Consider the following 20,192-nt stretch of genomic DNA (forward strand, 5'->3'; position numbering starts at 1 on the left):
AACCTCACCCCAGCAGCAAGCCAAAACGTTGGATTGGAAGCGGAGCGAGAATGACGAATAGAAAAGCATTACGTTAACCAACGCAACAGCAAATAAAATTTATGTATTTGAAATTTAAGTAAAGTTAATTAAAATGTTTTACGAACATGGAATGAACAGGACACGTCGAATAAAAAAATTAAGACCGTAAGAAAGATTTTTTTCCGAAATATTTCCAAATCCTAAGAATATAGACAATTATATGTTGGCTGATTTTATTAGCTTGTGATTTTAGGCGGGTAAAATCTGTTATAGTTTTGTTTTGATATGGTTGTGACTTGTGAAGAAAATGATTATGTCAAATTAAATGTTTGAGGTCATAATTATGTTGTGAATGTTATGATTTGTTTATTATTATTTCATGATGAAAAACGAATTTAGCCCTGAGGTTTTGCCAGATTTACTTCCTATTTATTATAAGAGACTTTTTCCCTTTGGGCCTTTCTGCAGGTGGCTTAGTTATGGAAATTGTAAGTAAGGAGTCTATTAGTTTCATATATTTTTATTTAATGTTGCATTAAGTGGAATTTCTGTGAGTATAAATATTTTTAACAAAATGGTTTATGAGGTGTATATTGTTTAAAAATTGAAAACTATCATTAACAAGTTATACATGTGTAATATTTGAGATCATTAATATAGAACTATGTACTTAGTGACTATTTGCTCATATGCACCTATTTTTTTTGCAGACGAGTAGCTAGTAAATTTGCAATAAGTAATTGGGGCTTCAGTACTTCAACTTTATTTAATGTAGTTAATGGATTGAAAGAACACAATTCTTCGTATATTGTATAGGGACAAAGTTTCTGTTTTAAAAATCATTGCTCTATACATGGAGCTGCAAGAACGTTTGATAGAATGCTGAGGTTCAAGTGTTTGGTTACCAAAGATAGTTATTCTATTTTTTTTTATTATACCGGGCATAACTATTTTCTCTATAATGATTTAATATAAAGCAATGCCCAGTTTTTAAATTCAGTTCAGTTGCGATGGTCTGAAACTTCCAAAGTAAAATGTCATATTCTAAAGAAATAGAAATGGCTGAAGTTTATCTAGAAAGGATATTTGTTGTAAAGGATCTGTTTTCTTGCTCCCATTATTGCTCTTGTGGGCATAAAATTAATTATTTGCACTCTTGAATTAAATGCACCAATTTTAGAATTATTAGCTGAATAAGATACAAATATAACCATCATATAAATAACTGTATTTTTGCAGAAATAGAATGATTTTTACTAAAACTGCTGAAAATTAAAGGGAGGATTGTATTATAATTACAAACATGTATCGTGTCATTTAAAGAACGTTGTACACAGCTACTAGCAGCATGCAATTATGGGAATAGCTTTTTTGAAAAACTAAACTCTCTGCCTGTAAATAGCGTCATTTAAGCCAGTAGGAGAGGAGGAAGGAACAGAGAGGTAGTGCTAACGGAATTTGTTACAGGGTTGCTCCAATTTCCTTTCTCTCCTCTTCACTGTGGCTTCTCTCATTTACCTGTCCTGTAGTTTGTTGCTGCATTCTGTGCTTTCTGAATGATTGCTTTTGAACTGCATATATAAAACTCAGAATTTTTTAGATCCCTGAATCAATAAGTTTGAGGTCAAATTATATTCATAGTTACAATATTTTTGAGTAAATACAGTATTTGGAGCCATCTGTATAGTATTTACATGCTGCTTTTTGAAGTAGCTGGGATATATTTTGTAAATTATACATTCATACACACCTTGTTTTAAGTAATGTTAAATTGAGTAGGTACTTCATTTGTTAATAATATATATTAATTTTTTTTTTTTTTTCAGTGAAAGAGAATTATTTTCAACACAGAGAATTTTCTTTTACTTTGGCTGATGACGTTTACCTACGCTTCCGCTCGTATGCTAACCACGATGAACTTGTCGCCGAGGTGCAGAAAAGAGAACCATATAAAATTGACATAGGTGCTGTGTACTCTTTCAGGTAATAATATTATGCAATGCTTTAATGTTTATCAGAGATTATTTTAGTTTTCAAATGTGTGCACTTGTGGTAATGAATGATTTGGTTGCATTCAGGCTAGATTTGGTACCTTTATGTGATGGCAGGTTAGAATACCACTAAAGCTGACTACCAAGAGTAATAGAGACTTATTCGTGCATTGGATCAGAAGCATGGTGTGGTGTGGCACAGTGATAAAACACTAGACTCGCGTTCTAGAAGCCCTGGGTTTGAATCTTGGGCCGGCCATTATGATTTTCTTGAGATTGCTCAAGTTGCATGATCAAATACTTTGCAAACAATTCTGTTGTTTCAGGGTTATTATAGACCGGGAAAACTCAGGGAATTGGAAAAGTGTTTTTAAAACCTGGAAAACACAGGTATGGTCAATGTCTAAGGACGAATCAGTATCAGTAATTTTTCATTCTGCGAATTATCTTATAATGTCTTAAAACTGAATGTATTTTAATCATAAATTCAATTGCTGTTAGTAATCAGTATCCGATTTTCACTAACATTAATTAGGTGAAAGGGATACAAATAACTTACTGTATATTAATTTGAAGCAGAATCAAATATTTAAAGGTCTGGTAATTTTTCAGGCATGAATCTATAATTACGCTCTGGGGTGGGGAAAATTTTTATCAAAAGGTTCTATCTTCCAGAAAAATCATTCTGGTTTTGTGATTAGTGTGACTCAAATCAAGAATTGAGTTATTAGTTATTTATATAGTTAAATACAAAAAATAAACTAAGATGTATATATTTTTTCTTACAAATGACACAAAAACTAAAATAGATAGCAAAAAAAAAATCTTCAAGAAGGGGAAATTTCTTACAAATCAGTCTCATCCCCACAGTTATTTCTCAATGATTTATTGCTTAATTTTTATGTTGAAAATAGGTTTTGCTGATTCAGCGCTTTCTATTGTAATTCTCAGTGTTTATAGTTAAAAAAAAAATGATTACATTTAAATTAAATATTTAAATAATCAGAACTTATTTTCATACTTCAAAGAATATAATCTGCTTTGAAAAATGTTTTTAAATCTATTTTTCTTTTATTATTTGAGACCATTGTTGATTGAGCAACTGTACAGGAATATTGTGTTTTTATTTAAAGTTATATATTTATTATAGTAGGTGGAGTTAAATTATTACACTTCATGGAAGTCTTCATTGTTAATAATTTTTACGAGTCTGCTGGAGACGAGGCAGGCCAGACGCGCCGGTCAACGGGATGTCCAGGGGCAGCACGAGCGTACGTAGACGCACGGGAATGTCATAAGTTCATGTAGACATTTACGAAAAAAATACCATGGCTGCATAACCAAAAAGATAAAAATAAACCACAAATATACATAATTAATATGTGTGTGATTTGTAATAATTTAGAACTTAGCAACTGTTAATGACACAGACTTATTATTAAAGTTCAAAATTGTTTACCCATTACAAGGACGGTAATTTTTTAGGTCTATATAACGCCATAAAAAATTATGACTGGTCTCATTTCTATGAATCAACCAATGTTAATCATCAGGTGGATGTTTTAACAAATTGTATAACTGACAATATGAACACATTTATACCACTAATTTCTAAAAAAAAATTACCCAAATATCTGTTATGGTTTTCTAATGACTTAATTCAAGCATTAAAATCAAAAAAACATTTTCACAAACTTTATAAATGATCTAACAATCCTTATTATTATTTACAGTTTTCACATTTTCGCGAAATGGCAAAATCTTATATAAAATATGATAAAATTAATTGGATCCGCTCTACTAATAACAACATCAAGAAAAATCCAAAGAAATTCTGGAAGTATGTTAAATTAATGAAAGATGGTTACTATGAACAATATTCTTTAAAAATCAATGATGATATTTGTGATGATCCAACTGTTTTATCTAATGTTTTTGCACAATATTTTTCCAGTGTCTACAAGACTTCAACCAATAATGTGACGTCTTCAAACATGTCCTCGGATTCTGTTTCTATGTCCTACATTTCTAAATCCCTTATTCTATGGGGCATCAAGGCTCTCAAGTCATCCAAATCCACCGGCCCAGATGGCATCCCTAATTTTATCTTAAAAGGCTGTTCGTACTTATTAGTTCCTCTTCTTTATCATATCTTTAACACCAGTATGCATTCTCAAGTTTTCCCTGACAAATGGAAAATAGCAAAGGTCATTCCGATACACAAACATGGCTCTAAATTGATTGTGTCAAACTATAGACCAATATCTTTACTTAATGGCTTCGCAAAAATATTTGAAAAAATTATTCACAAAGTTTTAAATTTTCAACTTCAAAATAAATTATCAGCCAGTCAGCATGGTTTTAGATCTGGAATGTCCACCACTACTAACCTAATTACTTTTCTTAACCCAATCCATAATGTAGTTACTAACAGAAGTCAGGCAGATGCCTGTTATTTTGATCTAGCCAAAGCATTCGATACAGTAAACCATTCGCTACTTTTAAAATACTATCAGACTTTGGTTTTTGTACTAAATACTTGAACTGGTTTTCTAGCTATCTCAATAATAGATATTTTTTTTGTATCTGCCAATAACCATAAATCCTCTTTAACCATGCTAGTTCTGGAGTACCACAAGGTGCCACTCTCTCACCTCTCCTCTTCAATATATTTATAAATGACATTACCATGGTCCTTGATTACTCAACTGGTGTACTCTTTGCTGACGATCTGAAAATCTCTAAAATAATATCTACAGTCAATGATTGCACTCTTCTACAAAGGGACATTAATGAAATCAATAATTGGTGTCTTCTAAACTTGGTCAATCTTAACGATAATAAAACTAAGGTAATATCCTTTACTAGGAAATATAACCCTATAGTTTATAATTACATTCTGAATAATAACCCAATCTCAAAAACTTTCATTATAAAAGACCTTGGTGTCTTTCTAGATTAAAAATTATTTTTTCATAAACAAATCGACTGCTTAAATTCCATTTCAAAAAGAAAATTTGCTATTATAAAATATATCACTCATTATGCTACCAATTCCGATTCAATTATTTCTCTTTACTTGGCATTAATTCGATCTAAATTAGAATACTGTTCAACTATCTGGAATGACATTGGGTCAACTGGTATTGAGAAACTAGAAAATTTACAAAACAAATTGTCTCAACTAATAATTCATAGAGGTTTTCCACATCCCAATCTTATTTCTCTAGCAGACCGTAGAGCCTATTTGGACTATCTTTTTGTACATAACATTTATAACTATAAAATTAAATGTAGCTATATTCTTGAGAACACCGGATTGAGAATCCCCCAATTCAATTCTCGCCTCTTTTCTAGTTTATGTACTATTTATAACAAGAATGATCTTTTTTATAGACTCGTTACAAACTATAATAGACACAACACCAAGTCAAATTAATTGTGAACAGAGCTATGTTTTAAAGTATTTAATGTAATTTATATCCTCATACTAATTATAGTTATTATTTTTTCTCTTTCACGTTTATATTATTGTACTCTATTAAATTTTATGTCTTGCTGCTTACTATCTTACTACTTTGTACTAATTATTATTTTAAGTATTATATTTGTATTTGTCCTTGTGTCGCTGTTTGTATGGATGTCTTGTCCTTTGTTTCTTGTTTCTTTATGTATTTGTGTATATTTTGTATACGTCATGCCCACCACTAAAGTCCCCGGACTGTTGGTGCGCATGTAACAAATTCAAATAAATAAATTAAATAAATAAAAATAAATAAATCAATGAAATGTGACTTCCCTCTGGACTTTAGTTTTGCAGTAAGGTATTTAAATGTGTAGCTGCAACTAATGACAGATGCACTACCCCTGTTTATAGGCCTAAAGATCACCGCAGCGTACAGGTGTTCCAGCCCTTGGAAAGGGAATTGGTGTTCGACATTGACATGACTGATTATGACGAAGTGCGAACGTGTTGTAGCGGGGCGGATATTTGCATCAAGTGCTGGCGGTTCATGACGGTGGCTTGCCGAGTTTTGGACACCGCACTACGGGGTGAGCTGCTGCAACATGCTGATGCGGTTGTACTGTAATTGCTAAACCGGTCTGTTTTAAGTTATGTCTCATCATGTACTTACTAATTGAATAAACTTTTAATTGACAAGATGCTCTAGTGGCTTTATTACTCCTAACTAAACTATCAAAATTCTAGTTATAACTTTACGTTGATGTTCCTCAGAGCTTTGAATGTTGTTGATTTTATTGTTGTAGAAGCTATCCACTTAAAAAGAAATCATGAATGGCAAAATGTCATTTTTCAGTGGTTTGTACAATGATTAAGAATTGATAACCAAGCAGGGAACATTGGAAAGTAACTTTTTGGAATTTGATACTTATATCCAGTTAATTTATTCCTAAAAAATACTATGAATTACTGCCAAGTAGTCTCCTGCATCATACTGTTCAAGACAGTAGTTATCATTCAGGGTTCTATTTCAAACAATTGGGTATTCAAGTATGTGTAGGAACAGGTGTGCAAAAGAAACCATCTAAAACCTTTATGTGCAACTATAAGAAACATTTTTTAATAGTCCTGTGGCAACTGTTCTGTTTTGGCTTACTAGTGCTACATATATATACATATACATACATGCAGCACTTTGAAGTAATTAAAAGCTAACTATAAAATATTTTTGTAAATTAATTAAATAACTACAGTGTAAATAGTGGTTACCAACATTCTCATGTATTGTGGCCACAGTGAAGTTAATGTTTTGAAAATCAACAAGAGCAAATTCTTTATGATGCTCTGACATGTAGATGCCTTACATGAAGGAAAAAAAAGTTCAAGATTGTTTGTACCCAATATACTTAACTTCAAAAATAGAAACCTTAACCAACACTTAAAACAGGAATTTCATTCTTTTAAAGGGTTGTCACTATTTACATTGGTTAGTTCATACTGCGCTTTAAAAAAAAAATTTCCCCCCTCAGAGGATTTTGGGTACGAGCACTCGCTGTGGGTGTTCTCTGGGCGCCGCGGTGTGCACTGCTGGGTGTGCGACGAAGCCGCGAGGAGGCTGGACACGGCCGCACGCTCGGCTGTGGCGGAGTACCTGCAGGTAGTCTCAGGCGGGGCGAACCAGTCCAAGAAGGTGACTCTGTCCGGGGACAAGCTGCACCATTCCGTCAAGTGAGTGCCGGCAACTTGCCGTGGCACAGTCTTTCTTCCTCTTCCCTTTCGTCAAGGTCGGGCACATGCAAAGCCAGGCGCTAGAGGTGGGTTGTTACAGCAATTTTCAGTGTCTGTTCCAACCAGTTACTGATACAGTAATGTACTGGTTACAAGTAGCTTATAATTCTGTATCAGCTACAGCAGAAGCGGTCCCAGGAAACAACAGGGTATCTGCATTCTCGTTACAGGTTACACATCCTCCGTGCCGTCATCACCGGCGTAAAAAGAGGTATCAGTTTTCTCTTTCCACGTTCTTTCGTAAAAAGGTATCAGTTTTCTCATTCTACATTCTTCGTAGTCGAAAAAAGGTATCGGTGTTCTCTTTCCATGCCTTTCGTAATCTGAGTCTTCAGTCTTCGCAAGAAGCACGCACTGCGCACTGAGCGTACTTTGATATGGGACAATAAACAAAACGACTCTTAACAATTTCGCTCTGTGCCTCTCCTTCAACGCCTTCCCCTGCGCTTCCTCCCCTACATTCTTTCCCTTCTATATCCCTTATTCGTCGTGCCGCTCCCTCCCCTTTCACAAGCTCCGCCCAAGTGACCGTCATCTGCGATCGGGTTCTGCGCACATTGGCCATGGTATTCCAGGTGAATTCTAAACTGATACTAAAGTACTTGATACTTGAATAGTGTACTCATTTGCAGTACTTGATACAGGCATGTATCAGTTACAAAGTAGCAGATTGATACTCTGCAACCCACCTCTACCGGGCCCACACAGAATGAGGCATGACAACAATGTGAAATTTTCTTTGATACTAGTTGACTACCATCAAATATCGTAATGTGACAATATTAGAACTCTGGCCAACTAGCATTGGCGAAGCGCGTGACACTTTTCTGCTTTGCTTTCAAGCAGTTATCCGCTCCACGCTGCTAGATGCCTCTACTTTAACTAGTTTCACACACTTATAAAGAGTAGGTACACTCCACACCATCAGGTTCGCTGGCATCACTTGTCTCGCCTATTTCTTACCATTTTCCCCACATTGTCCGTATTACAAAATTTTTGCTACCATAAATTTGTATAAAAATGCAATGCACACAAAATCAGACGCTGCATGACACCACAAAACTGTTGCCATCAGACACTAGGTGAAAACATTGAATGACTGCTCCAACTTAATTGCGAGTAGACTGTCTGATGGCTGCAGTGTTAAACTACGCTTGTGCAAGTATAAACAAAGTGTCAACAAAGGTAGGCGGTAGTGTTTTTATGAGTTTATAGCAACTACATAGTTAAAGCTGGTTTTTCATTATTTTTACTTGAGTAAGTATTCATTTGTAAAGTATTTTAATTAAATTTTTTTCAGTATGAATCTGAATGCAGATTGATTAGTACGTTTAGTACAGGAAAGACCTTTTTTATATAATCCAACTTTGAAGAAGAATCACGGTAGCAAAATGATTTTGAGAATATGGGAAGAAATAACACAACAAAAATATGTCGTGAGAAGATGGTGTAAGGTGTCGCGAGGCATTGTGTGGTGTCACGTCGTATTTTGTCTGATTCTGTCTGTGCCCAGTTTTATTTTTCGTATGATTTCTCTTATGAGAGCGTTTTACATGTAAATTTATTCCCATAGCTGTCTTGCATTTTATGTTTCGTCTGAAATTTTACAAACAAATGCTTAGTCAAGATCAGCTAATTGAAAAGTCACACAAGTAGTAATAATGCTAACTTGCATGGCTTTAACAGCTTAGAAACAGTGTTTAATAAATATCTTGTGAGAATATTTGTGAGCAAACAGCCAATGCCAAAACATGAGTGCAAATACAGGAAAACTTGAGTAAAGTTGTGACCTGCAAAGTTAATCATGTAGGTTATGAAGAGCATGCCAGTGCAGGTTGTGGTATTGGTTTCAGGAGGGCAAAAGGTTTCATTGAGCAACAGTTTGTGAGCATGGTGGAAGAGCAGGATGTGCTCGGCACCCCTGCTGCCTTGTCGAACCTTCTGGCTCTCGTGAATGACAGTGAACTCAGGCAGGAGCTGGAGAAGGAAGCAAGAAAGCACTCGTCGTCGCTGAAGCGGTGGGAAGCCATCGTGGGTTACATCCACGCGCAGCAGGAAAGAGTACGTATTCAAATGTTGGTATTTTTAAATTTTCATCTTGATGTAGGGTGTCTGCATGTCATGAAATATACAGTAACGTGCCTGGAAGTCACATCACTAGGGGCCGGAAAAATTCTCAATTTGCGATAGATGCGATTTTTTTGCGAATTTGGAGGTTAGATGCGATTTTTTACTAATTGTTTTTATAAATGCTATATTTGCGAAATCGCGGTAAAATTGCCATTATCGGGCGAAAAACCACTATTGATTGCAACAAAATTTCTTGAACACACATTCCTCAAAGTATTGTTTTTGAAAATAATCACCATCACACAATTACTGTTAACAATAGCTTCTGACAAGGCTTGTTGAAGGAATAAAATCCGAATCCTAACCTTAATTTATAAAACATTCCTTAACCAAATATCACGCATGATAGTATAGAATAAGTAATTTTGTAAATTTAGTGTTTACAATTTACTCAAGTTACCGTTGAATGTTTAGAAAAGAATGTTCACACTACTTATCGACGCAGTTATTTTGTTTTGTTAGATCACGTCACGTTCGCCTACGTTCGCCATTGCATCGTGTGTTGCCTGTTCATGAAGATTATCCAACCTAACAAAACAAAATTTCCCGGGAAGCGCATCACGGAAACCAACAACCTAGAAAATATCTAGGTCGTTGACGGGATCGTAGTGAACTTGCAAAGATAATGAAAATATTTTAAATGCTGAAAACTACTACAAATATTTTAGTACGCAATTTTTTACATTTGTTGATAATCACTTTAGTATTCAAATTTTTTTTTCTGATCAATATTTTACATAGCGACAAATCATACATTTTGTGGTGCACGTTTAGCATACTGAAGTTGGCCAACTTGAATCGTCCGTTTGTTTTCATCTGAAATTGCTAGTGCTCAAACGTTTGTTTACAAATACAGTTTAATGATTTTGGTTTGTGTTAAAATTCATCATAATGGGTAGAAACACTATTACAACTTCTTGTATTGTTATGTAACCCTAATATCTTAAGCAAATTTCTCAAAAATAGATGCTAATTTCTGGAAAATAGATGCTAATTTTGAACATCATAAATGCTAATTTTGTAATAAATAGATGCTAATTTTTCCAGGCCCTACAACATCACTTTAAATTTTCACATCTCTTTTCTGTTTGTAGCCACAAATTATTATAAATAGTGGAAGAAGTGCTCTTAGTTTGTAAATTACCTTTAAAAAGGTTTTAGCTTTCTGATGTGAATATCTGCACTTCCCTTCAAATATTATTTAGTATTTTTTAATTTTTATTATTTCATTTGAACCCTATTATAATATTTCTCAAGGGGGGGAAAAGAAAAAAAAATCACATAAGCAGGCAATATCAAACTTACACTTGTCAGTGTTTGAACATTTTAAGGATGGACTTATCTATGTAAACAATTTTTGTGTTAAAAACCATTGATGGCTACTTTGCTTGCTTGCTAGGGACTAAGAATACCTTCTTGCTCTTTATTTCAGGGCCAGCTGAAACGAAAACAACATTTTTTGGTAGAAGAAATAATGTTGCAGTATGCTTATCCAAGACTTGATATCAATGTGACCAAAGGTCTGAACCATTTACTGAAAGCGCCGTTTTGTATTCACCCTAAAACTGGGAAAGTCTGTGTGCCGTTCAATCCTCGTTCAGCAGAAAAATTCAACCCGATCACAGTTCCTACAATAAGGTTAGTCAACAGCAACAGCTATGGACGTACATATGTTTGTATTTGTAAACAGTGTTTAGTTTCTTGCTAAAATAATAATGCTTTGACAGAACCAGCATTTTATGTCCCAAATTGGTGATTTTTGGACCCTACATTTTTGGTGGTTGTATAATTAAAATTAGCTTGTTTGAATTGAAGAGAAAAGATTAATTATATGTTACTTACAAAATTCTGAAATTAGTTTCTTGCATTACATGAGCGAAATGCAGGGGAGGGAGTTTGGTATCACTGTACATGTTTAAAATTTGTGTTATTTGACTGCATGGCAAATAGTCCCTTCAATGAGTCACTTATGTTCGACTGTTCTTCAGCATTATCTAATATCAGTTAATGTTTTATCAATGTTATGTGTGACTTGATTCTTCCTTCCTCACCAAAATTTCTTGAGTACTACATTTTAAATTTTATATTAATTGATTTTTTTTTAATCATGCAATACCATTTTACCTATACTTCACTCATACTGCCATACTGAAGGGAGATTTGCCCCCTGCAATTGATTCAAGAGATTATTGATTGGAAAAACATTGTATGTAATTTAAAATAATTAAAAGAGTTTTTAATACAAGAAAATTACTCTCTTTTTTATTTATCTGTTACTTAAATAGTTTGTTGTGGATAATTTGGTATTTTTAGATGTACAGATATAGTATCTTTGGGTGAAAAAATAAAATCTTAATTTTTGTTTTATAATTTTAGATGACACATGATGACATGATGTATGTGTGTGTTATGCTTCTATGGACTGTCTTTGATTTCAAAAGACTTTTTTTCAGCGTGCTTAAAATGGTAAAGACATTGCGAACAATGGTAGAACATGAGACTTTCATTTATAAAAACCTGACTTTGAATCCTGGTCCAACTATCTGTACTTCTGTTTTATATTTTTTCATAACAACGCTTCAGGCGATGCTTTCCCGATTCTCATGCATTGTGTAATTGTTTGTGGCTGTCTCTGTTGATCTATTTGCAGATGACTTTCAAAACAAGACTTTATGGTTACGTATATATTTAGATTAGTTTCATTTTTAAAACTGGATATTTGGGTGTCGTAGTTTTTGTGTTTATAAATCTTTTTTGTGTATAAAGTTATTTGCATTGTTCAACAAATATGAGCCAACTTTCTTGTTACGTATTTCATCAAAATACATAGTGTAATTTTGACTGATACATGCTGCAGTCTTACAATAAAATAATTTTAAATATGCATTTGGAGGATAGATTTGTTTGGTAGAATAAAAATAAGTCCAAAGGATTTGTTTTTTTGAAAAATACACCAATATCAGTTATGTAAAATGAGTTATATATAGATCTGCAATTCAAACAAGAATTCAATTAATTTTTCTGATCCTCTTTTTGTCCATATATTGTGGTGATAATTCCATGCTGAAATAATTACAATAATTGAATTTGCAATAGTACTAATAAAAAAATATAAATCTAATAATTGGCTGTTAGTTTTGTTTAAATAATGCTTGATTTCAAGATTAGTTTTATGGTCTATAAAAATTTCCATTTCTGTATTGTATGGTATATATATATATTGATATACATCTTGATGATATTTTGGTTGTGTTGTAAATTAAATCCAACATAAAATCTTGTCCCAACCAACCAACGAGATGTTAAAGTGAAATATAATCTATATAAATAATAAAACTGTTCAAGGCAAAAAGTCTGACCATTGGATGAAATGAAGAAACTATTGGAAATGGCTATTTATATTATTGAGAACTCAAAAATATAGTTTTTAAAAATTTTGTTCATTTGTTCAAGCATCAATCAAAAACTACTTTACAGATTTTCATAAACTTTTTTTATTAAAAAAGGTCTTTGGCTAACTTAAAAACTAAGCTATATATTACAGAATTCCACCTTTAGAGGGTGATAAAGGAGTAAATATGGTTTTAAGATAGTTAATTATATCTAAAGAAAATATATTAGATACCTTTTAACATTAAAACAACATCCAGCCAAAAAAATTTAAATTATCAGAATTTCACTTAAATGTGTCACGGCATTGTAAACTACACTCCTGTGCTTGTCCTCGCAATGGTGTAATCCGATTTAATGATTTAATATGCAATTTAAATTCAGACATAGAAGCCATTCCGTAAATCAGATTGTACATATACTGTAGCTCAGACTGCACTGTACGTGACCGACGTTCTCAGCTTGCAGGCTGCTGCTTGACTGACCCCTCCACTTTCTGAGGCACTTATCACATGACCACCCGGTGACAGTCAGGTCTGCGCAGGTTCTTCGGCCTCTTGTGATGAAGTGTACACGGACCATACATGCACTTATGCCCTCTAATAATGGGGGTGGAACTTATTGTTGTAGCTAAGTATATACAGACTTTAGATGCACGCACTCCCTCAATAATTGGGTGGTACTTTGTGTTAGAGCTAAGTATACACGGACTTTAGATGCGCTCACTTCCTCCAATTACAAACAAATTAATTACCCATACATAATACATTTCTGTTCCTCTATATCTCCAGTAAGACTGAAATATTAGTAATTGAGCCATGTCTGGTGATTTTTTTCCAGTTAAGACTCTGTCTTGTAAAGAATTAGTATTTTATAAAGATGAAAATACGTACTGTATTACTGTAGTGAAGTAGGTATTGAAATTGGATGTGAATTTTACGTATCTAGTGTTGGATATGCATTCTTTTTATAGCCAACTCGTTGAAGAAGTCAACGAATACGACTCCAAAGCAATAGAAGAAGCAGGCAATGCTGAGGCTAATGTGAAACGTGTAAAGGACTATAAGAAGACCAGTATGAATAAGGGCATAATGGTATTTGAAGAATTCCTGAGAAAGTTGGAGAACTCTTGGAAAGGAAAAAGAATTGTGGCCAGTGGTAAGGTGGAAAACATATTGTAGTAAATAGATTTTACCTGTGTTACGTTTACTAAGTTACAAGTCACAATCGAATCCGGCTAAGATGACATATGTTCCTTGCTCTTATAGAAAAACACTTAAATTTATCTCGTCAATTGTTGCGGGTAGTTGGGTGTAAAGTTCTTTCTGTTAATTATATTTTTAGTTACTCGAAACACTTACGTTTCAAAATACATATCCGTCACACAATTTTTCCAAAAGAAAACTCTTCCTTTTGCCAATTGCTACTCACAGTCCTGTGCCTTCATGAAATAATGCCCCTAGCAACCTTGTTTTCTGCTAGGTATCGAACAAACGGAAACTATGTCCCGGTCGACCAACTGACCACCTGGGCCTGCGACGCATGTATGGGGCCTACATTTCTAGATAAATCGTCCAAAAATTGACTGCAGCATGGCCCCTGCACCCATATATAAATATGTCCGCCTCTATGCACTCATATTTTTTATGAGCCACAGAACGGTGCAACCTATTGGTCCAGCACTCGAACGACGACTGACGAGGCTACGTTACAACTACAACCATGCAGGGAAGAAGCTGTCACGTGACCTCAACAACCAATCACAGCACACCTCTTACATTCAAGGACACAATAACACATAAAATTCATAACCCTTTCATCGAAGCTTTTCTTTACAAAACCAAACATACCAAACACAAATTGTCTGTGACAAAACCCTGATAATTTTACTACCTCCCGTGGGAGCAAACACCATAAACAATGACTAAAACATTAATGCCGCTGTGTCGCACACCTGTCTCACGCTCTTTCTTTTTCCAAAACAATACTCATTGTTCCAGAATCAAAATTGTAGCTTACAAATAAATACAAATATGATAAATAGACATAACAACAATCATTAAAGTTAAGAAATACTGAATAAGATGTTCACACAAAACCTATGCAACAAAGTGAAAACCAGTAAAACTACAGTTAAAAGTATTTTATAAATTAAATATTTAAGTACGTATTTGAAACTTTTACAAAAATATTAATGTTGATAAAATACAAATACCAAACTAGGTCACCATCTTGCCGTTTCCAGATAGTGTGCTTGGACAGGAAAAAAAAATGATAGGTGGAAATGGGGGGAAAAAAACTCAGGGAAATTGGCTGAAATAAGATTGTGGGAACCTTGGAGTGACTCTTTATTAAATCTAACTCTAGTTTGTAGTTCTGTGATGTGCAGTGGTTAGCAAATTTTGAACGTAAGTAGTTCGAATTTCAGCAATTGGCGAGTGAGTTTATCTCACTCACTAAGGTCTGTTTCAGCTTATTAGTTGGTGTTGGGCAAACTTCACTGTAGCGGGTCATAACTAAATTCTGTTACAAGATAGCTACGTAATTTAAAATTGAGACTCACAATTAAAAATGTTGTGAGGGAAATGTTGATTTTAAACAAAAGTAGTGTATAGATAGATAACTTGACATTTTGAGGGCTATAAACATATGAGATATGAAGGTTGTGATCAGAAAAGTATATGATAAATCAAAAATCATGTTTAATGTACATTGTATATAAGCCATGAGTTCTTTAAACTAACATGTGAACTGAATGAACACTGATTCCACGCAAAAGTATTTCTGGTTTACTCTCATAAAGTTAAAAATAGTTTTGGTTTCTTACGATGGTTGAAATTAAAGTACGTAATAAAATGCTACAGGTCTGCCCGTAGTTACTTTACTTGTAGGTTAATAATTTAGGGTGTACTCTAGAAAAATTTTATTTAAGAGCACAGGTCTACTCATTCATATTGCAGTACATCGGACTCACTTGAGCGGAAGCCTGGCAGACGACTCCCTTGTCGCTGCTAATTTTGATAGTCAGATCCATTTGGGAGCTCAATGTGGATCATCTGCCACTCCACTACTCCCATTTGACTCGCAACCACTGTGCATGTTTGCCGGTAATTCTCCTGGAATTAAACCGCCATCCCCACGGCAGCATTACTCATGAGTGCAATAAGCCACACACTGGCTCGTAGCACCTCTAATGCCTGGTGCCTCCCAACATGAGGTACGCCAGGCTGCCTGTACAGCAGTCCGTTGCTGTTGCCCCATCGTGTCCTGCGGCTACTCCCTACAATGTGTGCTCGCCGTACAATTGTCTTGCTCTGCCACCTCCGGTCACCACACGCTGCCACCCGTTTAGCACCAGCTCGCTTTGTCCAGTCTGTGGCACCATCGTGCATGCGCAGAAACGTGTGGACATTCTTTAACTTCTGTTTATTCCATACAGTGGCACACAGGAGTTTCGCGCACAGTTAGCACAAATAATAAACAAGTGTCCAGGCTCAAATAAGGAAAAAATATGTAAGTGTAAGTAAAAACAGACAGCCTGGTTTACAACTAACTGATCGACATAAATTTACCTTCCTAATTTAACTGAACATTTTTGAAAGCCCTGCCGTTAAGACTTAACTTTAGAAAGTTATATATCCTTCTGCCATATATTAACACAAACATTGTCATGTAATTCTTGTGAATTTAAACATTGCCATCTGTAATGGTGTCTGTTTAATAAAGAGAAATTGTATTATTTATTCTTAGTAGGAAATAATACATATGATAAGGTTTTATTGGAAGACGTGCTAGGATTAAGTAGTTTTACAAATTAATCCTTAACATTAGTCATAATATAATAAATTCAGAGGAACTTAATATAATCAGTAATAACATTATATTTTTATCTATTGTTGGTGATACATTTAGAAACTTCATTTCAAAGAAAAAGGAAAATATTTAATAAATATAAATATTTGGTGAGCTACCAGTTTGTCAAAATCAATATAAAATCCTTACAATAGAATAGCCCAAAAACTTAAAATGAAACCCCCCGTAGAACAACTGTGCATTTTCTGTACATATTGTCACCACTCACCACCTCCGGCTAGCTCAAATTAGGTAATGAGTGGAACATACGGGTTGCAGGTCACAAAGAAAGAAGAAATTTATAAACAATGTTCGATGAATTACTTGTTTTATTTATTTATGTAAAAATCACACTATATTCCGTAAAATAGAGCACACAACAAAAATTTAAACGGTACCTCCATAAAGGAGAAAAACACGTGGACTTATTACAAATTACATTATATTGCCCGGATAAGTTCCGGGCAGCGACGACCCTTTGTCGCCTCATTGTGGGCTTCGCCTACGACTACAGTCAAAAAATTCAAATTGATTTAAATGTCCGAAAGAAAAAAAAGTTCTTAGGCCTCGCCCGGACCGTAGCCACAAAGTTGTACTTCAAAATAACATTGCTAAATGATGCGAGCCATCGCCCGACCACGACCTCTCGGCACGGTGCTCAGCCAATGACTAACTTTACAGCCTTCCTTTCCTTCGTGCGGGCAGTGTCCTGGGCTTGCTGACGTAATTTTCAGCCAATCACGGCGCATGGTAATAGAGGCTTCCACGAAATGCTTACTTCTGTTCCCACGATGCAGCGATTTTGTATCTTTCTCGCACTCCCGTGACCGTGACTCACAAGCCTAGCGTGTGAAACAAAGCCTCGGTCGTGGAAAAAACGAAGGAGAATTACGTCAGCATGCCTTCCCACACAAAGAGGCCAGCAAAAATTTTATACTAGGAATATACTAAAAATAAAAACAATAAACCCGGAGAATTACGTTCACAATAACTTCGAAAGGAAAATAACTTTACATCATTTGAAAACCTAACCTGAAATATGACAAAACATTTATATCAAACAATTATTGCTGGATTGCATGAGGAAGGCTGTTATCTGGGTTGTTACAATATTAATGCTCAGTCTTACATACCATTTTGGCTATTTTATTTTATTGTCACTATTCGTACTTAAGGTATTTCCTGTAAATTTATTTCAGATTTTTACTAAATGTTATCTAATGGTAAAAGGTCGTGTATGTGATCATAATCACAAACATTTGCATAGTTTTTTTTATCAATTATTTTATAACCATTGGTTTTAATATGACTCAATTTATGTTTACTCTCACTTTATTCTCAGTAAATTTAAAGATTTGTAACACGTATTGTTTTCTCATTTTTACAGATCAGAAAATGGAGTTCTAAAGGAATAGAGAAAAACATCCATACTGTATAACAAATTTTAAATACTTTACTGCTAAGCAGTTTTTTGTTTATATAGAGAATGCATGTTTGTTTGTACTTTTACATAAATTTCCCATTTTATATCAATAATAATAATAATAAATGCAATACTTTTACAAGAATTTTTGTGTATTATTTCATTAGTTAAAGCCTGTCACACTGTCTAGGTTTAGCTTCATTCACCCTCTAACAAACATAGTCCAGTAATGCTAAAGCCTAGAAGGTCACATGGGAGAGTAAAGATTGTAAAATAATGCTTGGGTGAAAGTAGTCTATAAAGTTATTTATCTGGTAAAATTGAATAATTTGTTTTTGAAATTTAATTATTGCAAAACAGTTCCTTGTGAAACAATTACTTAATTAATTTAAAACTATGATGGTTTAAATCTTTAAGTGAATGAGATGTACAACAATGATAACATATTTAAATATTTTATCCAGAATTTTGATGCATTGTTTTAATTTTAAAATAAAAAGTTAAATTTAAAAGTTTCAGATGGCTAAGTGAAATAATAAACTTGATTTGACCCCTAAGATTGTGCTAATTGTAATTATTGTTTTGCTATTTCAACACGATGACATCGATCCATGTCATGCCTTCCCTTAAGCCCAATGAGCCTCGCCCCTCTTCATGCCCCTCTCCACCCACCATCAACCTCTATGGCCCACCACATATTTCAGACCACCTGCGTTTGTGTGCTAGTTCGTCGCTGCAAGAAGCTTAGGCAGAGTCAGTGCCACTTCCCCTGTAGTATTTTACCATTCTTTATTCATTGTATTGTATGTGTCAATTTTTTGTCCACGTCCCGAGTGTAAATGTTTTCAGGTTAAATATAAGAACAAAATGTGAACGTGCAGAGAGTACTGTATGGGTTACGGGAGCATTAAAGATTTTAGCGCTTTAACACCTCCCCTGGCACATTTTCCATCATAACCCGACCTGTTGGATCGGAAACACTCCAAACCAAAAAAGAGTACATTTTCAAAATTCAGGGTCATTAACCCTTCCCCCCTCTGGGGGGGGGGGGGGGGGAGAAAGTCAAACATCAGACACATTTTCCACCATTATCCAACCTCAGAAACACACTAAATCAAAGATATGTAATATATTTTGGAAATTTTTGAAATTTAGGGTCACTAACCCTTCCCCCCTTTGATGGGGAGAAAATCAATACCTGGGCACATTTTTCACTATAAACCGACCTCAGAAACACTCTAAATTGAAAAGAATATATTTTTAAAAAATTTTAAATATAAGGACCTTGCTCTCCCCGTGCACATTTTCTATAATGACTCAACCTTTTGGATCGGAAACACTCTAAATTAAAAAAAACATTAATTTTTATAATTTTCATAATTTTTCTTCTCCCCCTCCCCCAGGGGCTTAGTTGACCTCAGGGCAAATTCCCTCCATGCCCCGACCTCATGGATACACAAACACCATGTTTATTACCCCTAGCTCAAAATTAGGTTTTTATCCCTCTGAACCCCCCCTCCCCCCTTCACCCTTAACTCTAAGGTCTTAAGTTATCAAAATATTTTATTTTCAGAGGTTCTGTGTATGTATGCAAAATTTTAACACATTCGGACATCCAAAAGTGGGTAAAAATTAAATGGAAATACTTATTACACACAGTCCATTCATTCATACCTACAGATGGAGTTAATGAAAGCATGTTAAAAAGTGTAGGGAGTAGCTGTCGTTAAAAAAACTTCACAATACTTCATATAATTTGCAGTGCAATAAAATTGTTAGTGACTTAGGTGAATTATTCATGCTCCAGTTATCTCTTACATCTGCCCCACATTTTTGTTTTGTTTTAAATCTTAAAAAGTATTTTCATAAGTACTAAAAATTCACAGTCACTAATTTTCAGGACAATCAGTATGGGGCTAGGAGATATTGTTTTATACTTTTTAGTCCATTTTAAAATCTTGGTATACTACTAAAAAAAAAAAATATTTAAGTGTTTTTTATGTGTAACTTGAACACAGTGCAACATTCTGAAAATCAGAGAATTTACTTGAAATCCTGGAAAAATCATGGAAGGTCGCCAGTGATAGTAATGTAGCAAAAAATGTCTGCCAATACCCAAACAGTAGTGATATTA

The 20,192-nt window shown here is 34.4% G+C and overlaps 1 protein-coding gene across 2 annotated transcripts; it reads left to right on the forward strand.

The window, feature by feature from the left end:
* Positions 1-77: 77 nt before the first annotated feature.
* On the forward strand, positions 78-18,203 carry LOC134532989 (DNA primase small subunit). 2 transcript variants are annotated; one of them, XM_063370093.1, is made up of 8 exons: positions 78-186; positions 1,848-2,004; positions 5,890-6,065; positions 7,005-7,203; positions 9,117-9,324; positions 10,826-11,031; positions 13,757-13,941; positions 18,023-18,203. In XM_063370093.1, the coding sequence occupies exons 3-8, from the start codon at positions 5,957-5,959 to the stop codon at positions 18,040-18,042; spliced, it is 927 nt and encodes a 308-aa protein (XP_063226163.1). In that variant the 5' UTR covers positions 78-186; positions 1,848-2,004; positions 5,890-5,956; the 3' UTR covers positions 18,043-18,203. The 2 variants fall into 2 exon arrangements, with proteins under 2 accessions (XP_063226163.1, XP_063226162.1); XM_063370092.1 differs by lacking the exon at positions 78-186 and adding an exon at positions 272-509.
* Positions 18,204-20,192: the final 1,989 nt, after the last annotated feature.

Source organism: Bacillus rossius, chromosome 6, assembly GCF_032445375.1.
Source record: "Bacillus rossius redtenbacheri isolate Brsri chromosome 6, Brsri_v3, whole genome shotgun sequence".
NCBI lineage: Eukaryota > Metazoa > Arthropoda > Insecta > Phasmatodea > Bacillidae > Bacillus > Bacillus rossius.

Excerpts from the sequence above, each read along its gene's own strand:
- LOC134532989 (XM_063370092.1), top strand. The coding sequence starts at position 401 with ATGATGAAAAACGAATTTAGCCCTGAGGTTTTGCCAGATTTACTTCCT. Across the intron at positions 9,325-10,825 it reads TCCACGCGCAGCAGGAAAGA|GGCCAGCTGAAACGAAAACA; the intron begins GTACGTATTCAA and ends TCTTTATTTCAG. Across the intron at positions 11,032-13,756 it reads ATCACAGTTCCTACAATAAG|CCAACTCGTTGAAGAAGTCA; the intron begins GTTAGTCAACAG and ends TTCTTTTTATAG.